The 19,943-nt window shown below is 40.5% G+C and overlaps 2 protein-coding genes across 3 annotated transcripts in view; one reads left to right on the forward strand and one right to left on the reverse strand.

The window, feature by feature from the left end:
* Positions 1-19,943, forward strand: part of ITSN2 (intersectin 2) — a 148,264-nt gene that overhangs the window by 105,540 nt on the left and 22,781 nt on the right. The window contains exons 26-29 of the mRNA XM_058668221.1: positions 285-330; positions 421-542; positions 1,127-1,223; positions 2,013-2,204. Coding sequence (XP_058524204.1) covers positions 285-330; positions 421-542; positions 1,127-1,223; positions 2,013-2,204 — 457 coding nt within the window. The remainder of the gene's footprint in view (positions 1-284; positions 331-420; positions 543-1,126; positions 1,224-2,012; positions 2,205-19,943) is intronic.
* The window catches only part of UBXN2A (UBX domain protein 2A), a 208,826-nt gene that overhangs the window by 6,250 nt on the left and 182,633 nt on the right, over positions 1-19,943 (reverse strand). The window lies entirely within an intron of this gene.

The following is a 19,943-nucleotide window of genomic DNA, read 5'->3' on the forward strand; positions in this document are numbered from 1 at the left end:
CGCAGTAGGCAGTAACACTAATCCCTTGACTCACGGGATGGTTATGATTACCACTTAGGGAAGTTTCAGAAATGAGCTGTCGTCTATGGTTGACAGTTCTCCGTTAGCAGTCCAGATCTCACAAATGTTGCATTCTTCATGTACTTGGTTAATAAGAAGTTTGTTGTTACTTTGGGTCTTATTTTAAAGAAAGAATGACAAGAAAAGATATCTCTAATTTCGGGTAACTTTTATTTAAGTCAGTAACGTTGGAACCGGTAAAACAACATATCCTTTCCTCGTAGGGTTTTGGGAGTGCTACCAAGTCTGGAACATCAAACAAAAAACCTGGTATGTGTAAGAGTGGCTTTGAAAAATTGCTCCACTATTTGTTCTGTTGCAATCTTGCATTCATAGTGCCTTATTTTTCCTTCTTTTCAGAGATTGCTCAAGTAACGTCAGCATATGTTGCTTCCGGCTCTGAACAGCTTAGCCTTGCACCAGGGCAGCTGATACTAATTCTAAAGAAAAATGCAAGTGGGTGGTGGCAAGGGGAATTACAGGTAATATTCTGTAATATTAATCTACTTTAATATAAAAATAACAAAAATTTTAGGTTATTCATATCACTTAGAAGTATTATCTTCATTTATAGCACAGCTGATTTGATTTTATATATAACAAATGAAGGAATAATTTTCTCTAGAGACACAGTTGTTTTTCAATGATACATGGTGGGGAATGCAGGAGAATTCCCATAAGGGAGCTCTAGTTGTGCCCTCCCCGTGGAGTCAGCTAACACCCAGGGATGGTGGGCAACAGTACCCAGAGCGCTGCCAGGAGGGGAAGCCCAGCACAGACCCTTAGTGTTCAGTGTTCTAACTGGGACTGGTGGCCCATGTGACCAGGCTCTGTCTGCAGCCCCTTCAGAGGCTGCACTGATGATGTGTAACCTGAGGCGCCCGCCAAAGCTCACGTCATTAGATATAGCAGGGCCCAAAGGCCTCTAGTGAATGACTCACTCCTGTCAGTTTGGACGCCCCAGTGACAAAACCCAGTCCTGTCTTAGAAAGTTTTCTTGATTTTAAGTTATGTCTCATGAATTGTTTTATCTTTAAATTGTGTGCTTGTTTTCCCAATTTTATAGGCCAGAGGGAAAAAGCGACAGAAGGGATGGTTTCCTGCCAGCCATGTTAAACTTCTGGGACTAAGCAGTGAAAGAACCACGCCTGCCTTTCATGCTGGTATGGAAGTGGATGAACATGTATCTCAGACAAGTTTGTTAAAATTCAGCTGCTTAGATTAGATAACTCTCTGAAATACACCCCACCCCCCAAATGTCCTTTCCTTACTGCTTAAAGTCATATGCCAGTGACAACTTCCTTTCTGAAAGTTCTGTGAAGGAATAGCCAGCTATTTAGTGATGCCTGAACCACTTCATCCTTGGAAATTTTCCTTTTTTGTTTTTTAAGGATTTATTTGGAAGAGCAACAGCAAAGATAGTGAGAGAGAGCACGTGCGTGAGACAGGTTCCTTCCCTAAATGGGTGCAACAGCTTTGACTGGGCCAAGCTGAAGCCATAAGTCCGGAACTCCATCCTGGTCTCCCACATGATGTCAGGGACCCAAGTACTTGGGGCATCATCTGCAGCCTTCCCTAATACTCTAACGGGAAGCTGGATTGGAAGTAAAGTAGCCAGACCAGGACTGACACTCCTAAATGGGAGGCTGGGATCGCAAGTAGCCGCTTAATCCACTGCACCACAATGCCAGCCCCTTCTTGAAGTTTCTCAACATGAAACTGCTACACTGTGATACTTGAAGTGAAGCAGTTCATCTGGGTTTTCACCTATAGTTGTGAAACTCATGTTTTCATAGACGTGGGATGAGAGAAGGAAGGTTAGAGAAAGTGAGCCAATTTCAGGGGAAATTTTAGCCTAATCATAGTATTTTAGTAATTTAAATCTGATGGTGAATTTGGCATTCAGTCCTTGTAGGAGTAACTAATTTGTTATTTTGTCACTTTTCTGATAGTGTGCCAGGTGATTGCCATGTATGACTATGTCGCAAACAATGAAGATGAACTCAATTTCTCCAAGGGACAACTTATCAATGTAATGAACAAAGATGATCCCGACTGGTGGCAAGGGGAAATCAGTGGGGTGACCGGTCTCTTTCCTTCCAACTACGTCAAGATGACAACAGACTCAGATCCAAGTCAACAGTGTGAGTAATCCCAATTTTTCACCTTCCATCTGGTGTGAAGACTTGAATATGCAGCATAGCATTTAGTTCTGTTGCAGATCAGATTTTGAACCCAGCACTTAGAACTTTGCACTTAGAGCAAAGGTACACTGATACTTAAAGTAAAGAAAAACAGTTATGACTGCATTAGCTTAAATACTTTCTGCCATCTTTAGACTATCATATTGGGTTTTATTTGAAAGCAAAAGCACAGTTTCTCTCACAGGTACTGGTTGCATACCAGTGTCTGTCTGGACTGTAACTTTTCTTCACTGCCATCCTTTTCCTAAACGCCTAATAATTTTCAGCTTAATGAAAGATAGCTAAAACTGTCCTATTTAACATTTCAAAATGGTTCTTAAGTATACGGAAGCCATTGCAATATTCTCCTTTCCCATTTATTTCCATATTATCCATGTTGGAAGCAAATTAAATAACCTGTTTAAAACTTCCATAGGTGATTCTGTAGATGGTTACTTCATGCCACAGGAGATGTATGGTTCTAGATTTATTTCATGTGGAATTTGCAGTTTTGTAAAATGATTTCTTGGTGGTTTCCTAGCCATTCTTATGATTGACAGTAAACATGGTATTATGGCAAATTAGAGGATAGACAATACTTGAAAGTAATGTTTATAAAAAAGATTTCACTTTCTCCTACCCATTTGACTTGTTCATTTTGTAATACATATTATTTCTATTTTTATCATTCTTGTGATACTATTTAAAAGATTGAGCCTTTCATTTTACTCTAGATACTGAGAACATACAAATGTTAATCCAGTAGCACAAGAATTATGAATTTGCTTTATGCTGTAACATTATGCCTAACTTCTGCTTTAAGACTTGTGAAAACAACTCTGATCCAAGAATAGAACTTCCATTTATTTCTTTTCTTTTTCTTTTAAGATTTATTTTATTTATTTGTAAAGCAGTGTTACAAAGAGAGAAAGGGAGAGAAAGATCTCTTCCAAATGCTGGTTTACTCCCCAAATGGTCACAAAGGCTACAGTTGAGTCAGGCTAAAGTCAGGAGCCAGGAACTCTATGTGGGTCTCATATGTCAATGCAGGGTCCCAAGGACTTGGGTCATCCTTTGCTGGTTTCCCATGCACATTAGCAGGAAGCTGGATTGGAAGTGGAGCAGCCAAAACTCCTACCAGCATCTGCCTATATAGGATGCCATCATTGCAGGTTGCACCTTAACCTGTTATGCCAAAGACAAGCCCCTCTTTGTATCTTTCTTGATATAACAACTAAAATTTACAGTTTTGAGGCAAAAAGAATCTAGTTTTTTTTTAATGGCTTGAATATTCCCCAAAATGTTTCAGTATCTCAGGAGAAGAGGTAAAGAAAATGGTAACAACTTGAGTTGCCCAACTAATTGCCCATTTTTAAGCTTTGCTTATAAGTTTGCAGTTTGCTGGGATTAGGAGTCACTTTTTATCTGATTAGTTAGAAATACTGATATCTAAGAGAGGAAATACCTGTGTCTTGTAGCTGAGAGAGGAAAATACTTTTCAGACCTCCTGGGTCTTGGAGCCCCTCAGCTGGCATGTCAGTACATTCAGCTTTTTTTTTTTTATTGTCCATTAATTACATTGTATTACATGACACAATTTCATAGGTACTGGGGTTCTCCCCCCTTCACCCCAAACCCTTCCTCCATGGTGAATTCCTTCACCATGATGCATAACCACAGCTCAGGTTCCATTGGGATTCCCTAATTACAAGGTCACACCATACAGAGTCCAGCATCCCACTGTCCAGTCAAGTTCAACGGCCTCTTAGGAAGGCCCTCTCAGGTTTGATGGCAGAGCCAGCAGAGCGTCACCTCGATCAGTTAGAAGCTCCAACATATCGTCAGCAACAGTCCAGGAGTACATTTAGCTTTTACACCATCTGTGAGCTAAAATGATTTTTTTTTTCAAGTATTTCTTATCTTTTTATCTTGTTTTCTAATAGCAGAGCATATTTTTCTTTTTGTTTTTAAAGCATAGTTTTCGAATTAAGTCTCATCATAAGAGAAATAAATAGCAGGTAAAAGCTGTTCTGAAGAAAGGCCAGAACCACACCCTGTCCCTGTTCTTTCCCCTCCTGTTTGGTGACTTGTTCCTTCAGGTTTCTGTGTCAGATAATTTGAAAATCCCTGTCTTAGCCTAGCAGTTAAGATGCCTGCATCCATTCCCAGTTTGCATATTCTCTGCCTCCTGGCTCCAGCTTTCTGCTAATGGAGGACGTGGTGACAGCTCAGGTTATTGGGTTCTTACCACCCTGTGGGAGACTGGGTCCTGTGATTCAGTCCAATCCTGGTAACTGGGCATTTAGGGAGTGCACCCACAGATGAGAAAACACTCCATGAGTCTGTATCTCTTCCACTCTGCCTCTCAAATAAGGTAAATTTTTAAAAGGTTTTATCTTAGAAAAATCTACTTCAGGACAGTAACAACTTCCTAAGAAGGTGTTCTTCCCAGAAAGTTAATTGAATGACCACTTTTTATTCTTGTATTTTTTAAGATTTTATTTTATTTGAAAGAGTGACAGAGCAAGAGGAAGAGACAGGAAAAAAAAAAAAGATCTTCGATCTGTTGGTTCACGCCCCAAATGGCTGCAGCAGCCAGGTATGGCCGAAGCCAGAGGCATAACCAGGAACTCCACCCAGATCTCCCTCATGGATGGCAGGGGCCCAAGTACTGGGGCCATTTTCTGCTGCCTCCCAAGTCATTACAAGTAGAGCAGCTGCAACTGAAAACCATGCTTCCATATGTGTTGCTGGTGTCACACAGGAAGGCTTAACCCACGATGTCTCATACCAGCCCTAGACAGCAGCCTAGTAGGTTATCAATGAGTGTTTGATATGTGAATAATACCTGGACATTTCCGAAGGGCATATTTGCCATGAAAATTACTTTTGAATAGAGTGTGCTTTGTGACTGTGGGTGAAACTGCTAGAGCTCAGTTTCCTTATTTAGAGCCCCCGCTCTAACTAGCACTCATTCAGTAGGACTCTCTGTGATGAAAAAAAAAAAAAAAAAATACAAAAAACAATCTGCAGTATCCAGTACAGTGGGCGCTAGTCATGTAGGTTTTAAGCATTTTCAATTCTTGTTTCAGTAACTAAAGTGATTGGCACCTACGGCTGATAACTACTGCCCTGGGCAGCACAACTCTAGAAGTGACCAATTTTAAGCCCTTCCTGAAATAAAACAAATAAATAAGAAAACAAGGGAAGGTTATCCTTTAGTCAGCACTGATCTATATAGTGATTGTCATGGCTTAAAGTCCCTGAGGGCTTCAGGGTTTACTTTGGAGGGTGTTTTTGGAGTTTGCGTCATGCTTTCACGGCTGTCTCCTACTACTCATTGGGCCCTGAGAATGTAAGCCTGGAAGAACCCCCCCTTGTTCTCAGGGAGCTTTGGAGTTAAGTGACACGGTGACTGTTTATACAAATCTGTGCTGGGAGGAGATCCCCTACACTCTGTGAGGAGAGAGGCTACTGGGAGGTGTTCTCTTTGTTATGAAATTATTACCACCAGCTTACTTAATACTTTGTTTTTGGTTGATGTATGTGAATATTTTTATTTGATCTAACTGAATGACCAAGCATGAAACAAGTGGACATGGGTTCATCATTTGTGCTGGAATAACCAAACTCTTAATTATGCAGCTTAAGGATAATCTTAAATAGATTCTCCTGAGGAGGTTTGTTGTTTCTGTAAAAAATCTGTTTCAAGTCACTCAGAAGAGGGAGGAATTCTGATTTTATTTATTTAAAATAATAACCTACGAGACATTAAAGAATCATAGTTGTATTTCATAGAAGATAAAGAATAAATTTATTGGCAGCTATGAAATTCACTCACGTTAAATTTATATGAATATAAGCCTGCATCTTTAATAGGATATGGCTCAAAACACGCTTCACATGTCCAGTCAGGAATTGGTTTAAGAGCAGGGTTACACTGCTGAGACTTTGAGAAATGCGTGGTGCACTCACAGCCTTTGTATGAATCTCTGCTTCAGCTGCAGTTTACAGTTGTGTTTCTGTGACCCTTACCAGTATTCTTTTCTTTTAATTGTAAAATTAGAACATTTTTTTAAAGGTTGAGGATTTGAATAGATCAAATCTGTCTAGTTGGTGTTGCATGTTATTATCAGTCAAATTTTTTTCTTATCCACCTGATTTGCATTATGTTCATTTTATTCCTCATTTTTCTTTTTTTAGGACCCAATGTTGTCTTCCAGTTGTGAAAGCACCCCAGAGACCCACTATCCAAGTTTGACTCTAGCGTGGAGGCAGGGCCGGCAGCCCTGATCAAATATCTCCTACACAATTCATTTACTTCGTTCGAATGTTAGAGCCACTTGTGATTATTTCTCTGTGTTTCTGATTTAGTTAAAATTTATTTGTAATAAGTTAAAGGATAGTGGGTCTTTGTGTGGCTTTCCCTGCTGTTCACTCTGGCACCTTTAGCATTTTTTCTTCTTTTCTGATTTGGTAACTGTAGGTCATTAGCATGCATATTGAGTTTGCCCTTACATGGTGGGAGTTCAAACACACAAAGACCCACTATTTGCACAAACTTTTCTCGCTGGTTTGGAATGGGCTGCAATGCTTTTCTGATGTTATTGCAACATGTATATTCGTTACAGAATTCAGGTGAAGTTTGCTTATGTTCTGCTGCTATGTTTGATCTAATCCTAATCACCATGAGCTCTTGGCTTAATATGTGATTTGCCCTCAAATATGCACTGTTAATTATTTTCTAAAATGCCACTCTGGGTACCAATATTTAGATTTAGTTAAGGGCCAAGAACTGGAAATTACCTTTCCTCTTTTTTCTGTGTTTTTGGGGTGAGAACAACGCCCCCCCGGGGTGTGGGGCATTTCTTGCAGAAGCAAGATGTGGCCTGCTGGGGTGGCTGGGCTGAGTAAGATCTGCTTGGTCTGTTGCGCTTGCCCCCACATGAGCACTGGGCCTTGACAATCCATTTGGGGTTGAAGGCTGCTCTGAACAAACGAAGATGCAGCATCACATGCTGCTGAATAGTTGTTCCTGTTTTAGTAACAACCTAAAAATGGGTTCTTTTTCAGAAGTGAAAGGCTCCCATCCTTGAGTTTGACATAGGAAGCATTCCCCAGCTTAAAGTCAGAATTCATGCGACCTGTTTTAATCATGTCCCAGTACACAAAAAGAGACTAGCTGACACTCTCGACATATTTAGCAAAGATGATAAGATCCTTCAAGGATGTAAATGCCCCTGAAGCAGACACACAAGCTGTAGTCTGTAACAGCTCTGAGGAAAGGGAGGATGTGTCCGTGAAACCCCATGTGTAGGAAGCTCCTTGAAAGCTAGAAGATTGATATACCATCCAGACTTCTCTGGCTAATGCCGATTTTTCAACCACATTGGCTGTTTTGGCATGCGATTTTACCTCTTTTCCATGGCTGGAAAACACTTTAGATAAAACAGATATTCGCACATACCTGAGAGTACTTAGCTGAAACAAAAAAGGGATTTTAGTAGACAGTATTACACTATATTTAAAAATCAGTGAGAAGTTTGTGCAATTACAAATGTTTACAAACTGCAGTGCAATCTACTGTTAGTGAATGAATGTAAAGGTGTTATCAGGAAGTTTTCATACAATCAGAGTCTATTTCCTCTCCGAGTTCTGTGAAGAAGAGTGAAGTATGTTTTGATACCTCTCGGTTGAAGTTAGAAGTATATTTTGTGCAATATTAATGTGCCTATACATTATGAATAAATTTTTCAGTGGTACATTGCCAAAATATAACTTTACAACACCTGAGAAACAATCAGTAATTTAGCTAACGTTGACAGAGTTCAGATGTCTACACTCCAGCATGCTTCAGATTGTGTAGCTCTAGGGAGAGCTGTCTGTGTGCTCCCTGGGATGAGAATTCTGCCAACTAGGACACCTCCATTGTCAGCGTTTGACATCACATGATCCTTTATAGAATAAGTATAACATTAATAGGAAGGCAGTAAGACTATTTTATAGGTAGAATAATAGATTTGCTTAGTCACTGAAAAAAACTGTACAAAGATTGGGCTTTGTGAATTTAACTGACTTTTCCAAATTGTATGAATTGCCTGACTTTTTATTTCCTGAACTTTCTGCTTTTTTACCAGAGCTTCAGTTTGGGTTCAGATTAAGGGCAGTTACATTAAATCCATTTTCCACCCCAAGATTAGCTACCAAACCACTGTTAATTAGTTGTATTATTTAGTATAGCATTTCATCTTTATAATTTTGAATTTGGACCTATTTAATATACTGATAAGTTATTCCAAAGATATTTTTATATCTCAAATTGCCTCACTTTTACAGTGATAGTTTGTTAGAATGACAGAGTTTTCGCATCTGTAATCTGTCTAAAAATATGCGAAGCAGGTACCTATGAATTACATTGTATACTGGCATATTTAAGTTGAATGTCAATCTTTAACATAGATTTATTCTGTTAAATGAAACACCACTCTGCATGAGTATTTTGTCATATATTTCAAAGAAATCTGAAAAGAAAGGACACTATATGACAAAATAACCAAAATTCTCCTTCAGAAAGCCTATAGTCCCTTGTAGCTCCTCAGTCAGCCCATAGGATTCCTCTTCCTTCTGCCAGGAAAAGGCCGCTTTCAGTTTGCTTAGAGGGTGACAGTAGAAAGAAAATGCATATCAGAAACTTGGAATTTTAAAATAAAAGTACAACTGGATAAATTTCAATTCTGTAAGAAATAATGAATCAAAACACCCATTTGTTTAAATATTTTAATGTGATAATTATTTTAAAGTATGTAATTAAACCTGATGGCTTTCCAGCAATGAAAAAAATCCAGAAACCTAAAATCCAAGACAAAAGCTGATTTTACACCATTTGAAGATTTAAATTGATCCCCCTTCATTATATCATTTCTCTGAGATTTTATCATAAAAGTTGTTTTAAAATAACAAAACTTTTAAAAATGTATCTTCTATTTTAATGTTTTAAAGGACAATATGAATGCTTGTAGATTCAAAGAAACTGGGGAAAGGAAAAATAGATGAAGAAATGCCAATTCTAGTCCAAAATTTTGTTTGCCAAGTTTCCTTAGAGTAGATTTTACCAAGTTATGAATTCTTGTAAATAGAAACTATAATGGGAAAAGAGAGACTTTGCCTATAGTGGCATTATTGGATGCTGCTGTAATGCTAATGTTATGTAATAAATTATTAAATTGTTGCAAAATGCTGTTTTGCCTTAAATTTTTATTTGTGTGTCTTGAAAACTATAGTGTTATAAAGGTATTGAGATTGTGCAAATGCTGGGCACGCTTGGCATGAGATAATCTTTTATTTTTTACAAAATTGTGATATTACTATGCAAATGTGTTTATTAAAAGGACACAAATGACATTATTTGTATTGTGTATTTCTTTTGACACATTCCCTTAAAGCTTTTAAATTAGTGATGTGTACTCATGACTAAATTTCTTTGGAATTTCTCTTTTTAATATAGTCTCTGGGTAAATGGCAGCAAATTGTTTTCTACCACAAAAGACAAAAGAAATTTTTAAATGGTCAAGATCGAGGTAATCTAATCCAGGATAAGCATATGTATTTTGAAAGTCAAAAACATTTCAGTTCTAATGTTATTGCTCACAAAAGCAAAGTAATGCATCATCTAGGATGGTAGACTATTATGTCTCTATAACTTGCACTACAGGTTTTTTTCTAAAAAGATTGGAAGGTTTTATAAGATACTGCTTATTCTTAGTTGTTGCCATGAATGTTTGTGGGCAGTTCGATTTAAGCACTGTTAGACTTAAGTGATCAAGCTTGCGGTTTTAAGCGCTTGGGTGAAGAGAAATTGGGATCAAAACCCACCCCTCCACCAGTGCCTAGCATAGTCATCCTCTTTCCAGTAGGCCTTTCCTCTTCTCTGGAAAGTTCTTCATTGAATATATTGAGAATTTGCAGAAAACCAGGCAAAGATGCTAGGTCCTGGAGATACAAAGATGAGCACTGGTTGGTCTTAGCCTTAGGTGAGGGGGTCAGAACCATAAGCAGATAATTATAAAGGAGTCACACAGTGGTAGATATACTGAGCACCAAGGAAGTACCAAGGAGGAGTATACCTAATTGAACATTATCATAGATGGGTGACAGGAAAGATTCCCCCAGGAAAGCAGCTGCCACATCCCAAAGATGATTTAGGCGATGGAAGACATGTAAAGAAACACGGTGGAAAACTATTAATATGAGCAACAAAGACTATATCCCAACTGCCAAGGAGGCCACAGGGAATTGGATGCCCTCGGAGGCCAAGTACTCTGAGGTCACCCACCCCCAACCAGAGCTTCCGCAGGGGATGGAAGAAGTCCAAACACTACCGTGCAGAAACCAACGTCACTGGAAAGACAACCAGAAGCCCTGAGCAGTCCGCAGAAACAGAAGAACAATAAATGTCCTTCGGGACCAGGGAGGAGAGCTTTCTCTGGTCTGAGCCTGGCTCCACCTCAGGACCCCCACCCTCCCTCGCAATGACCATCGGGATCGCTTCGAAAACCCCTCACAGCAAACAAACAATCATACAAACTGAAAAAACCTAAAATAAATAGACAAACAACAGAAAGTAGAGCTTGAAATCTGACAGGAAAGAGCTGGCGTGGATTGGCTCATGCCTCGCTGGGTGGGACACAAAGATTAGTTACTCCTCACCATGGTGTTGAGGATTTTCCTGCACACCCCCCCCCCAAAAAAAATGTTCTGCACCTTAAATGTCAACAAATGTCTTGTTAGAGTTACAAGCCAGTCTAGATTATCCTAAAATCTGCCAAGATCAGCAAAATTATACTTCAACACAACAAATGGCTAAATACTAAAATGAAATAGACACGAGACAGCTGAATGGTACCTTATAGCCATTTTAAGGTATATAGCAGCCGGTCCTGCATATAAACTAAAATTGAAATGTCAATAAGCTAATCATAGGTTGTGGTTAGGACTTGCTTTTTTTTTTTTTTTCAACATACTGGTTACTCAAAACCATGTCAATTCCATAATGTTGCAAATTGCTGTTGATGTTATATTGGGACTCTTAATTGACTGGGATGATATTCTACAAGCTCTAACTTCGGACCAGAAATGGTCTCCCCAAGAAACTTCAACCCATCTGGACAATAAGTAGCTGGACTCTATGCTTGGTATATGTTTGCAAGGAAAGAATCTTGATTGAATTTGAACTGTAATACTGCATCAAGGTGGAGGAATCCACCAGGGGGGAGGGGAGGGGGAGGAGTGGGGGGACTCCCAGAGCCTATGAAACTGTCACATAATGCACAATAATTAATAAAAAAAAAAAAGGGAAAGAAACACGGTGGAGAAACAGTGAGGCTGGAGGAGGGGCTGCAGTTCTCAGCAGATCAGTATCGCTGGAGTGGCAGTGCAGAACAGGAACTGAACATTGAGGCTTGAGGGGCAGGCTGAGGCTGACTTAGAGATTCTGCAGCTTGGCTTTGCACTGGAATCACGTGGGAAGCTTGAAAAAGCTGACAGTGCCTGGGTCCTGCTCCACATAGCCTAGGCAGGAGTCAGGAATTCCTAAGGCTCTAACTTAGGTGACAGGGTGGAATAATGGTGCCACCAGTGCAATGAAGAATCAAAGCTGGTGGAAGGTTTGAATTTGGTTGTTACTTCAAAGGCCTTGTGACACATGCAGCATCAGGTCTCCATTAACTGGTAGAGTTCTTAGTGGTAGTTGCTGAACCAATGAACATAAATGAATGTAGTTAGGGAAATCAGCAGGTATGGGTTAGAGGGTGAAAAATCCATAGAAATGGGAAAAAGTTTCTATGAAATTGAAGAAATTATATGCTAATATTGCTACCATTTTTAGAAAACTAGAAAATTACGAAGCCATCACTGATAGAGTTTTTTAAAAACCTGCTTTTTAGTGATGACTTACTAGTCTAGGTACTTGTCTGAGGCCCTTAAATTTATTGTCTCTTTGTGTTTTCTTTTTACTTTTAAATGAAAACAGGTTAAATAACTTGTCCAAGGTTACAAAGCTAGTGAAGTAGTAGAGTTGGTTCGGAGTCTGGCCCCCAAGTCTGTCCTCTTAACCTATAGACCACTGTGACAATGTTGTACCTATTTCAGTTTTCGTGTATTTATTTAAGAGAGCTCCCATCTGCTGGTTCATTCCCCCCATGCCTACAACAGCCAGGACTGACTCAGGATGAAGCTAGGAGCCGGGAACTCACCGCAGCTCTCCTGCGTGAGTGGTAACTCAGCTACTTGAGCCATCATGTTGCCTTCCAGGCTTTGCAGTAGCAGGAAGCTGGAACCGGGAATCAAACTCAGGCAGTTCTATGTGAGATGCAAGTGTCTTAACCACTAGGCAAGCACCTACCCTGCACCATTCCTATAAGCATGCGGTCCTGGTAGGATAAGCAATGGGAGCATTAACCAAAAAAAAAAAAAAGAAAAAAAAATCAGACTGCACAGAGTTTTTTGTTTTTATTTTTGTCTTTTTCCATATAAAGGGAATACACAGGTAAAAGGCAAGGACTTTGAATATAATAAGCCTATACCAAGATATGTCACAGTAATATCCAGAGGCATAAGACCAGTCACATTTTGTTTGGGGTTTTGTTGAGCTCTAATTCAGGCACCCTGAAGTTTACCTACGTACTGTACCGTTCAGTGGTTTTTAGCAGATGCAGTTACGCAACAATCACCACAGTCAGTTACAATTTTCTGTAGTTATCACCTCCTCTCTATCTCCGCCCCCGCCACACACACCATAGGCAACCACTACCTAATTTCCATCTCTGTATGTCTTTTCTAGATGTTTGATGTATATGAAATCAGCAAGTGTGGGGTTTGTAGTTGGCTTATTTCCACACAGGTAGACTGCTTTCCCAGACCACAAGCAGGGAGCTGGATGGGAAGCGGGGCTGCCAGGATTAGAACTGGCACCCATATGGGGTCCCAGCACATGCAAGGCGAGAACTTGAGCCTCTAGGCTACTGCGTCAGACCCTCTATTCAACTTCTTTGCATTCTTTTAATTGAGTGATGTCTCTTAGTAATCATTTTATTATTTTTGTAAGATTTATTTATGTTTATTGGAAAGTCAGATCTACAGAGAGAAGGAGAGACAGAAAAATCTTCCATCCACTGGTTCACTCTCCAGTTTTAACAAAGGCCAGAGCTGAGCCAATCCAAAGCTAGAAGCCAGGAGCTTCTTCTGGGTCTCCTATATAGGTACAGGGCCCCAAGGCTTTGGGCCATCCTCGACTGCTTTCCTACGCCACAAGCAGGGAGCTGGAGGAAAATGGGCAAGGACACAAACCAGTGCCCACACAGGTTTGCAACATACACAAGGCAAGGGTTTTAGCCACTTAGCCATCACGCCGGGCCCCAATAATTATTTTAAGACTTTGCTGCTTATTGCAGTTTTTTTTTTTTTTAATTATTTATTATTTAACTTCAGTAATTACATTGTATTATGTGACACAGTTACATAGATACTTGGGTTCTCCCCACCCCTCCCCAAACCCTCCCACCATGGTGGATTCCTCCACCTTATTGCATAACCACAGCTCAAGTTCAGTTGAGATTTCCCCATTGCAAGCATATACCAAACATAGAGTCCAGCATCTTATTGTCCAGTCAAGTTCAACGGCTTCTTAGGTATACCCTCTCTGGTCTGATGACAGAGCCAGCAGAGTATCATCCCAGTCAATTGAAAGCTCCAACATACCATCAGCAAAAATTTACATCATTATGGAATTAATTGACATAGTAATGAGTAACCAATATGTTAAAAGTAAATGCGGGTTCCCAGCCACCTTCTGTGACCACCTCACCTATACTTCAATTTTAGTTTATACACAACATATAACATTCAAAACATAACATGTTATACATAACATCATATCATCTTAAATTAAGGCAAACATGTGGTATTTAACCTTTTGGGATTGGCTCATTTCCCTTAGCATTATGGTTTCCAGTTTGGCCCATTTGGCCACAAAGAACTGCATTTTGTTTTTTTTAATAGCTGAGTAGTATTCCATGGAGTAGATGAACCATAGCTTTCTTATCCAATCCTCTTTTGATGGGCATTTTGGTTGTTTCCATGTTTTTGCAATTACTGATTGTGCTGCTATGAACATAGGAGTACATGTTGGTTTCTCATAGAACAAGTGTTCTGGATATATTCCTAGGAGTGCTATTGCTGGATCATATGGTATGTTGAATTTGAGTTGTTTGAATATTCTCCATACTGATTTCCATAGAGGCTGTACCAGCCTGCAGCCCCACCAGCAGTGGAGTAGGGTTCCCTTTTCCCCGCAACCTCGCCAACAAGTGTCGTTGGTGCTTTTATTCATGTGGGCCAGTCTTACTGGCGTTAGGTGGTACCTCATTGATGTTTTAATTTGGATTTCCCTTATTGCCAGGGAACTTGAGCATTTTTCCATATGTTTATTTGCCATTTGGGTTTGTTCCTTTGTGAAGTGTCTGCCCATTTCCCGTGCCCATTTCTTGAGTGGGTTGTTTGTTTTGACATTTTGGTTGTTTTGTAGCTCTTTGTATATTCTGGATATTAACCCTCTATCACCTATGTCGTGTGCGAAGATCTTCTCCCATTCTGTGGGTTGCCTTTTTACTTTGTTGATTGTTTCTCTAGCTGTACAGAAGCTTCTTAGTTTGATGAGGTCCCAATTGTTTATTTTGGTCTTGATTTCTACTGCATCTGGAGTCTTTTTTAGGAAGTGAGGGCCTACCCCTAAGTGTTCCAGTGTGTTTCCAACATTTTCTTCCAAAAGTTTGAAGGTTTCTGGATGTAGGTTTAGATCTGTTATCCATTTAGATCTGATCTTAGTGTATGGTGAGAGATGTGGATCTATTTTTTTGTTTCTGCAGGCTATCAACCAGTTGTCCCAGCAGCATTTATTGAACAGACCTTCCCATTTGCCTGGGTTGTCGTTTGTCTTTTTGTCAAAGATTATTTGGCTGTATCTGTGTGGGTTTCCTTCTGGCGTTTCTATTCTGCTCCATTGATCTTCCTCTCTATCTTTGTGCCAGTACCACGCTGTTTTGATAACCACTGCCCTATAGTATGTCCAGAGGTCCGGAACTGTGATTCCCCCTGCTAACTTCCTGTTCTTCAGGATAGTTCTAGCTATCCGTGGTTTTTTGTGCTTCCAGATGAACCTTTGGATCATTGTTTCCAGTTCCATGAAGAATATTTTGGGCAATTTGATTGGGATTGCGTTGAATGTATATATTGCTTTTGGCAGTATAGACATTTTAATGATATTGATTTTACCTATCCAGGAGCATGGGATATTACTCCATCTTTTGAGGTCTTGTTAAGTTTACACCAAACTGGAGCGAATGGGACATATATAACCCAAGTATCCCCCAAAGAACAGCATTCCCCACCAGTCCTGTGTTTGTTGCCGTTGATGAAGCTGCACTGACAGGTCAAAGTCTGTAGCTTACGTTGGGGTTTGCTGTTGGTGTTGTGCGCTCTGGATTTGGACAAGCATGTGAGGCTATGTATCAGCAGTTAGAGAATCAGGCCCCAGAAGTCCTCTGTGCTGTGCCTGCTCATCCTTCTTCACCGCCAGTACCTGGTAACCACGGATATTCTCACTGTTTCCATAGTTTTGCCCTTTCCTGAAAGCTATGCAATTAACATCAGATAGGATCTGATCTTTTCAGATTAGCTTCTTTCACTTAGTAATATGCATTTAAATTTCTTCAGTAGCCCTTCATCACTTAATAATTTTTTTAGTACCCGATAATATTCCATTGTCTGAATGTATTACAATTTATTTATTCACTTGCTGAAGGACATCTTTATTGCTTCTGAGTTTTAACAATTCTGAATAAAGCTTTTAGATACTTGTCAGTGTGAAGGCTTTTTTGTGGAAATAGTTGTTCAGTTCCTTTGGGCAAGTACCAACAAGCACATTTGCTAGTTCACATAGTTCGAGTAGGTTTGATTTCCCAACAGCGTAATTGTTTTCCAAAGAGGCTGTATCATCATGCATTTACATCAGCAACTAATGACAATTCCTGTTACTCCCTGTTCTTACAAGAATTTGGTGTTGCCAGTATTATGGATTCTAACAAATATGTGGTGGCATCATACTTTAAATTGTATTTCATTGATGACAGATGGTAGAGAGCTAGGAATTATTTATGTATTTGGAATAGTAGTCCATTATCAGATCTTTTGAAAATACTTTCTCCAGACTGTGACTCATTTTTCATTCTCTAAACCATGTGTTTTACAGACTAGAAATTTTTAAAGATTTATTTATTTGAAAGGCAGAGGGGAGTAAGAGAGGTCTTCAGGTACTTATTCACTCACTAAATGGTCAGTTCACCTAGGTCTGAGCTGGGCTGCAGCCAGGAACTTGAATTCCACTTGGGCCTTCTTGGAGCTAGAGTGCTTAGAAGGGGAGTATCTGGGCCTGAACTTGCATAGGATGCCAGCCTTGCAGACAGCAGCTTAATCCGCTGTTACACAATGCTGACTCTGAGTGACTTTGAACGTTAGTGAAATTCAGCTCGTACTTCTGCGGGTCATGTCTTTGGCATCATTCTTAACAAACCCAAGGTCATCTAGGTTTTTTTTGTTGTTGTTACCTTCTGGGCGTTTTATGGTTTTATTTTTCACATTTGGACATCTGACCCATTTAAATGAACTATTTATTTGCTTGTTTTTGTTGGAAAGGCAGATCTACAGAGAGAAAGAGAAACAGAGAAAGATCTTCCATCTGCTGGCTCACTCCTCAAGTGGCCACAACAGCAGGAGCTTAGCCCAATCCAGAGCCAGGAGCTTCTTCAGGGTCTCCCACATGGGCGCAAGGCTGTAAGGCTTTGGGCCATCCTCTGCTGTTATTTCAGGTCACAGGCAGGGAGCCGGATGGGAAATGGAGCAGCCAGGACACAAACTGGCACCCGTATGGGATCCCAGCACTTGGAGGAGGATTAGCAATCAAGCCATTGAGCCAGGCCCTTTAATTAACCTTTGTGAAGAGTGTAAACCTATCTAGATTAAGGGTTTTTGTTTTTCGTGTTCGTTTTTTCAATTTGGATGCCCAGTTGTTCTGATACCATTTGCCAGAAGTCTGCTTTATTGTGTTGCCTTGGTTCATTTGTCAAAGACAAAGCTGCCTGCATGTGTGTGGACCTGTTTCCAGGCTGTCTGTCCTGTTCCATTGATTGGTCTGTTCTTTTGCTAACATGTTGTCTTGGTAACTGCAATGTGATGTTAGTCTTGAGGTCAAGTAGTGACAGTCTTTCTCCTGTGTGCTTCTCCTTCAGTCCTGTGTTGGCGGTGCTGAGTCCTTTGCCTCTCCCTGGAAACCTCAGCATCCATTTGAAAATCATTGTTTAAGCTTTGTTTTAAACAAGAGCAACAAGTTAAGAAAGATAGCTGTAAGAGAGGTGTCTTGAAGTGATTGTCAATCTTTAAATTTCCCAAAGAGAATGATAAAATAACTGTAGAAATAGAGTGGGAGGGTTCCTGTTCGTGCTGGCTCTACTAATAAGTGAACAAGAGACAGACCTCTCAGTATCTGTGTGTGTCTTTCAAATAAATAAAAGCGTTTAAAAAAGAATGGAAAATTAGCACCAACAAATATATATATATTTGTGAAAGCCCTGTTGTCCCAGGACAGCAGCGCATCCCTCTCTGTGCTGATAAACAGCAGTGCACGGTGTGGATACTGGATTCTACTGGCCTGTGTGACAGAATAGGAAGGTAAGTAAAGGGACGTTCCTGTGACTTGGACACACACACACACAAAAGTGTTTAAGGGAGCAAGGGCCCTCTTGGCTTTTCAACACTTTCAGCTAATGCAGGATAATTATACTGAGCTGCTTTTTCCTCTAAAATTAAATTCAGCATGAACCAAAGTCAGGTTTCTATTTGTCAGCTTTAACATCTATATATTTGAAAGGCAGGCTTACAAAGAGTGAGGGGATGGGAGCTAGAGCTTTCATCCTCTGGTTCACTCCCTAAATGCCGTAACTTCCAGGGCTTGGCCAGGCTGAAGCCAGGAGATTCATCCCAGTCTTTCATGTGGGTGCAGAGGCCCAAGTACTTGAACATCCCCCACTGTTTTCCCAGGCTATCAGCAAGGAGTTGCATTGAAAGTGGGGCAGCCAGGATGCAAACCAGCACTCAGATGGTAATGCCGGCTGTGCAGGTGGTGGCTTTCCCTGTGATGCTGCAGGGTCAGCCGCAATCCTGCTGTTTCCATATAGCCAAATGTTACTGTTTTGGAAGCTTTGGAACATGACAGTGTAATGTGGCCTTCTTTTTGGTGCATTTGATTGCACAATAGAACCTCACAGGCCTCAGAAAACCCAGTGGTTCCAAAATATGTTCAAGGGGCCAACACTTCTCTGATCTCTCTCTGTAATTCTGCATTTTTTTTAAAAAAAAAAGTCTGTTGAAGAATTATTTAAATTCCCCCCCCCCAAAAAAAAACCACCTCTGTAGCTCCCTGGTGCTCCCTAGCATGTTACTTGGATAGAAGGCTGCTCTTTGACAAAACACACAGTAATTTTCCAGTGTCCTGGAAACTTCAGTATAAAAGTAACCTTCAGAAAATGTGCAAGTGTAGTCTTCTGGATTCACTGTTAAAATCTTGTCTTTTCACCAAATTGAAAAACAAGGCAACTGAAAACCATGGCTTGATGCTCTGGCTGTTGAATTGTTTACACAGAGAATAGTATTGTTCAGTGGTGTTGCTCTCCTCAGAAAGGACCGGGACTTGTCTTGGACTTATGACATACTTTGAACAAGCCTGCTCTGTGTTCATTGTCACAGATTGCCTTTTGTCTTTCACCTTTTGGAATCTTCCAGCACTCTCTCCTCCTGTTTCTTAGACTTCTCTCATTTGCTTCTGCCTCTTGCTTGCACTGTAATATGTAACAGCTGGGTGCCCCAGTGTGGTGAGACACGCATCTTCCTGCTGGGTGGGACCCTCATGGCCCAGCCCACTACTGGTTATTCCCCTGGAAACCATGACCACGCTTCCTCTCTGCAGAAAACACCTGCGAGGAAGTCTTCCTCCATTTCTCCAGCCACCTGGAGGAACTGTTGCTGTACTGTCTGCTGCAGCCTAGCTCTTGCCTTCCTTTCCCATCCAGCAAACACTTGAACAACTTCTACATGTCAGGATATGAAATAAAACACTGCAGGAATTTCGGGAAATGAGGGCACAGTAACCCAGGAGACAAGGGACATTGTTTCTATTCTTGAAGGCTGTTTTGAAGAACTTTGGGTTTACCCTAGCATAACAAGAGCTACTGAAGGGTTTTAATCAAAGGAGTGACATGATCTGATGACCTTTAAACAAGGTTGCCCTGGTTTGCTAGATCAAAACAGAAGATGGGCAGACAGCAAAGAGATCTGGGGTGGGGGGCAGGTCAGAGTGACCGCTGGAGATGGTGAGGAGTAGTTGGGCTAGGAATGTGCTTGAAGGCGGAGCTCTGTCCCTTAGCCATCTCCCCCCAGCCTGCCCCATGTTGATTTCCACCTCAGCTAACAGCAGTAACACACTCTGCTGCTCAGGCATTGGAGCTTCCCTGACACCCTTCTTCTCCTGGGCCACATTCACTGATTTCTTCTCGGAGAATTCTTTAAATCCTCTTAGTGTACATCTTTATAGCTAAA

The sequence above is a fragment of the Ochotona princeps genome, chromosome 8 (genome assembly GCF_030435755.1).
Source record: "Ochotona princeps isolate mOchPri1 chromosome 8, mOchPri1.hap1, whole genome shotgun sequence".
NCBI lineage: Eukaryota > Metazoa > Chordata > Mammalia > Lagomorpha > Ochotonidae > Ochotona > Ochotona princeps.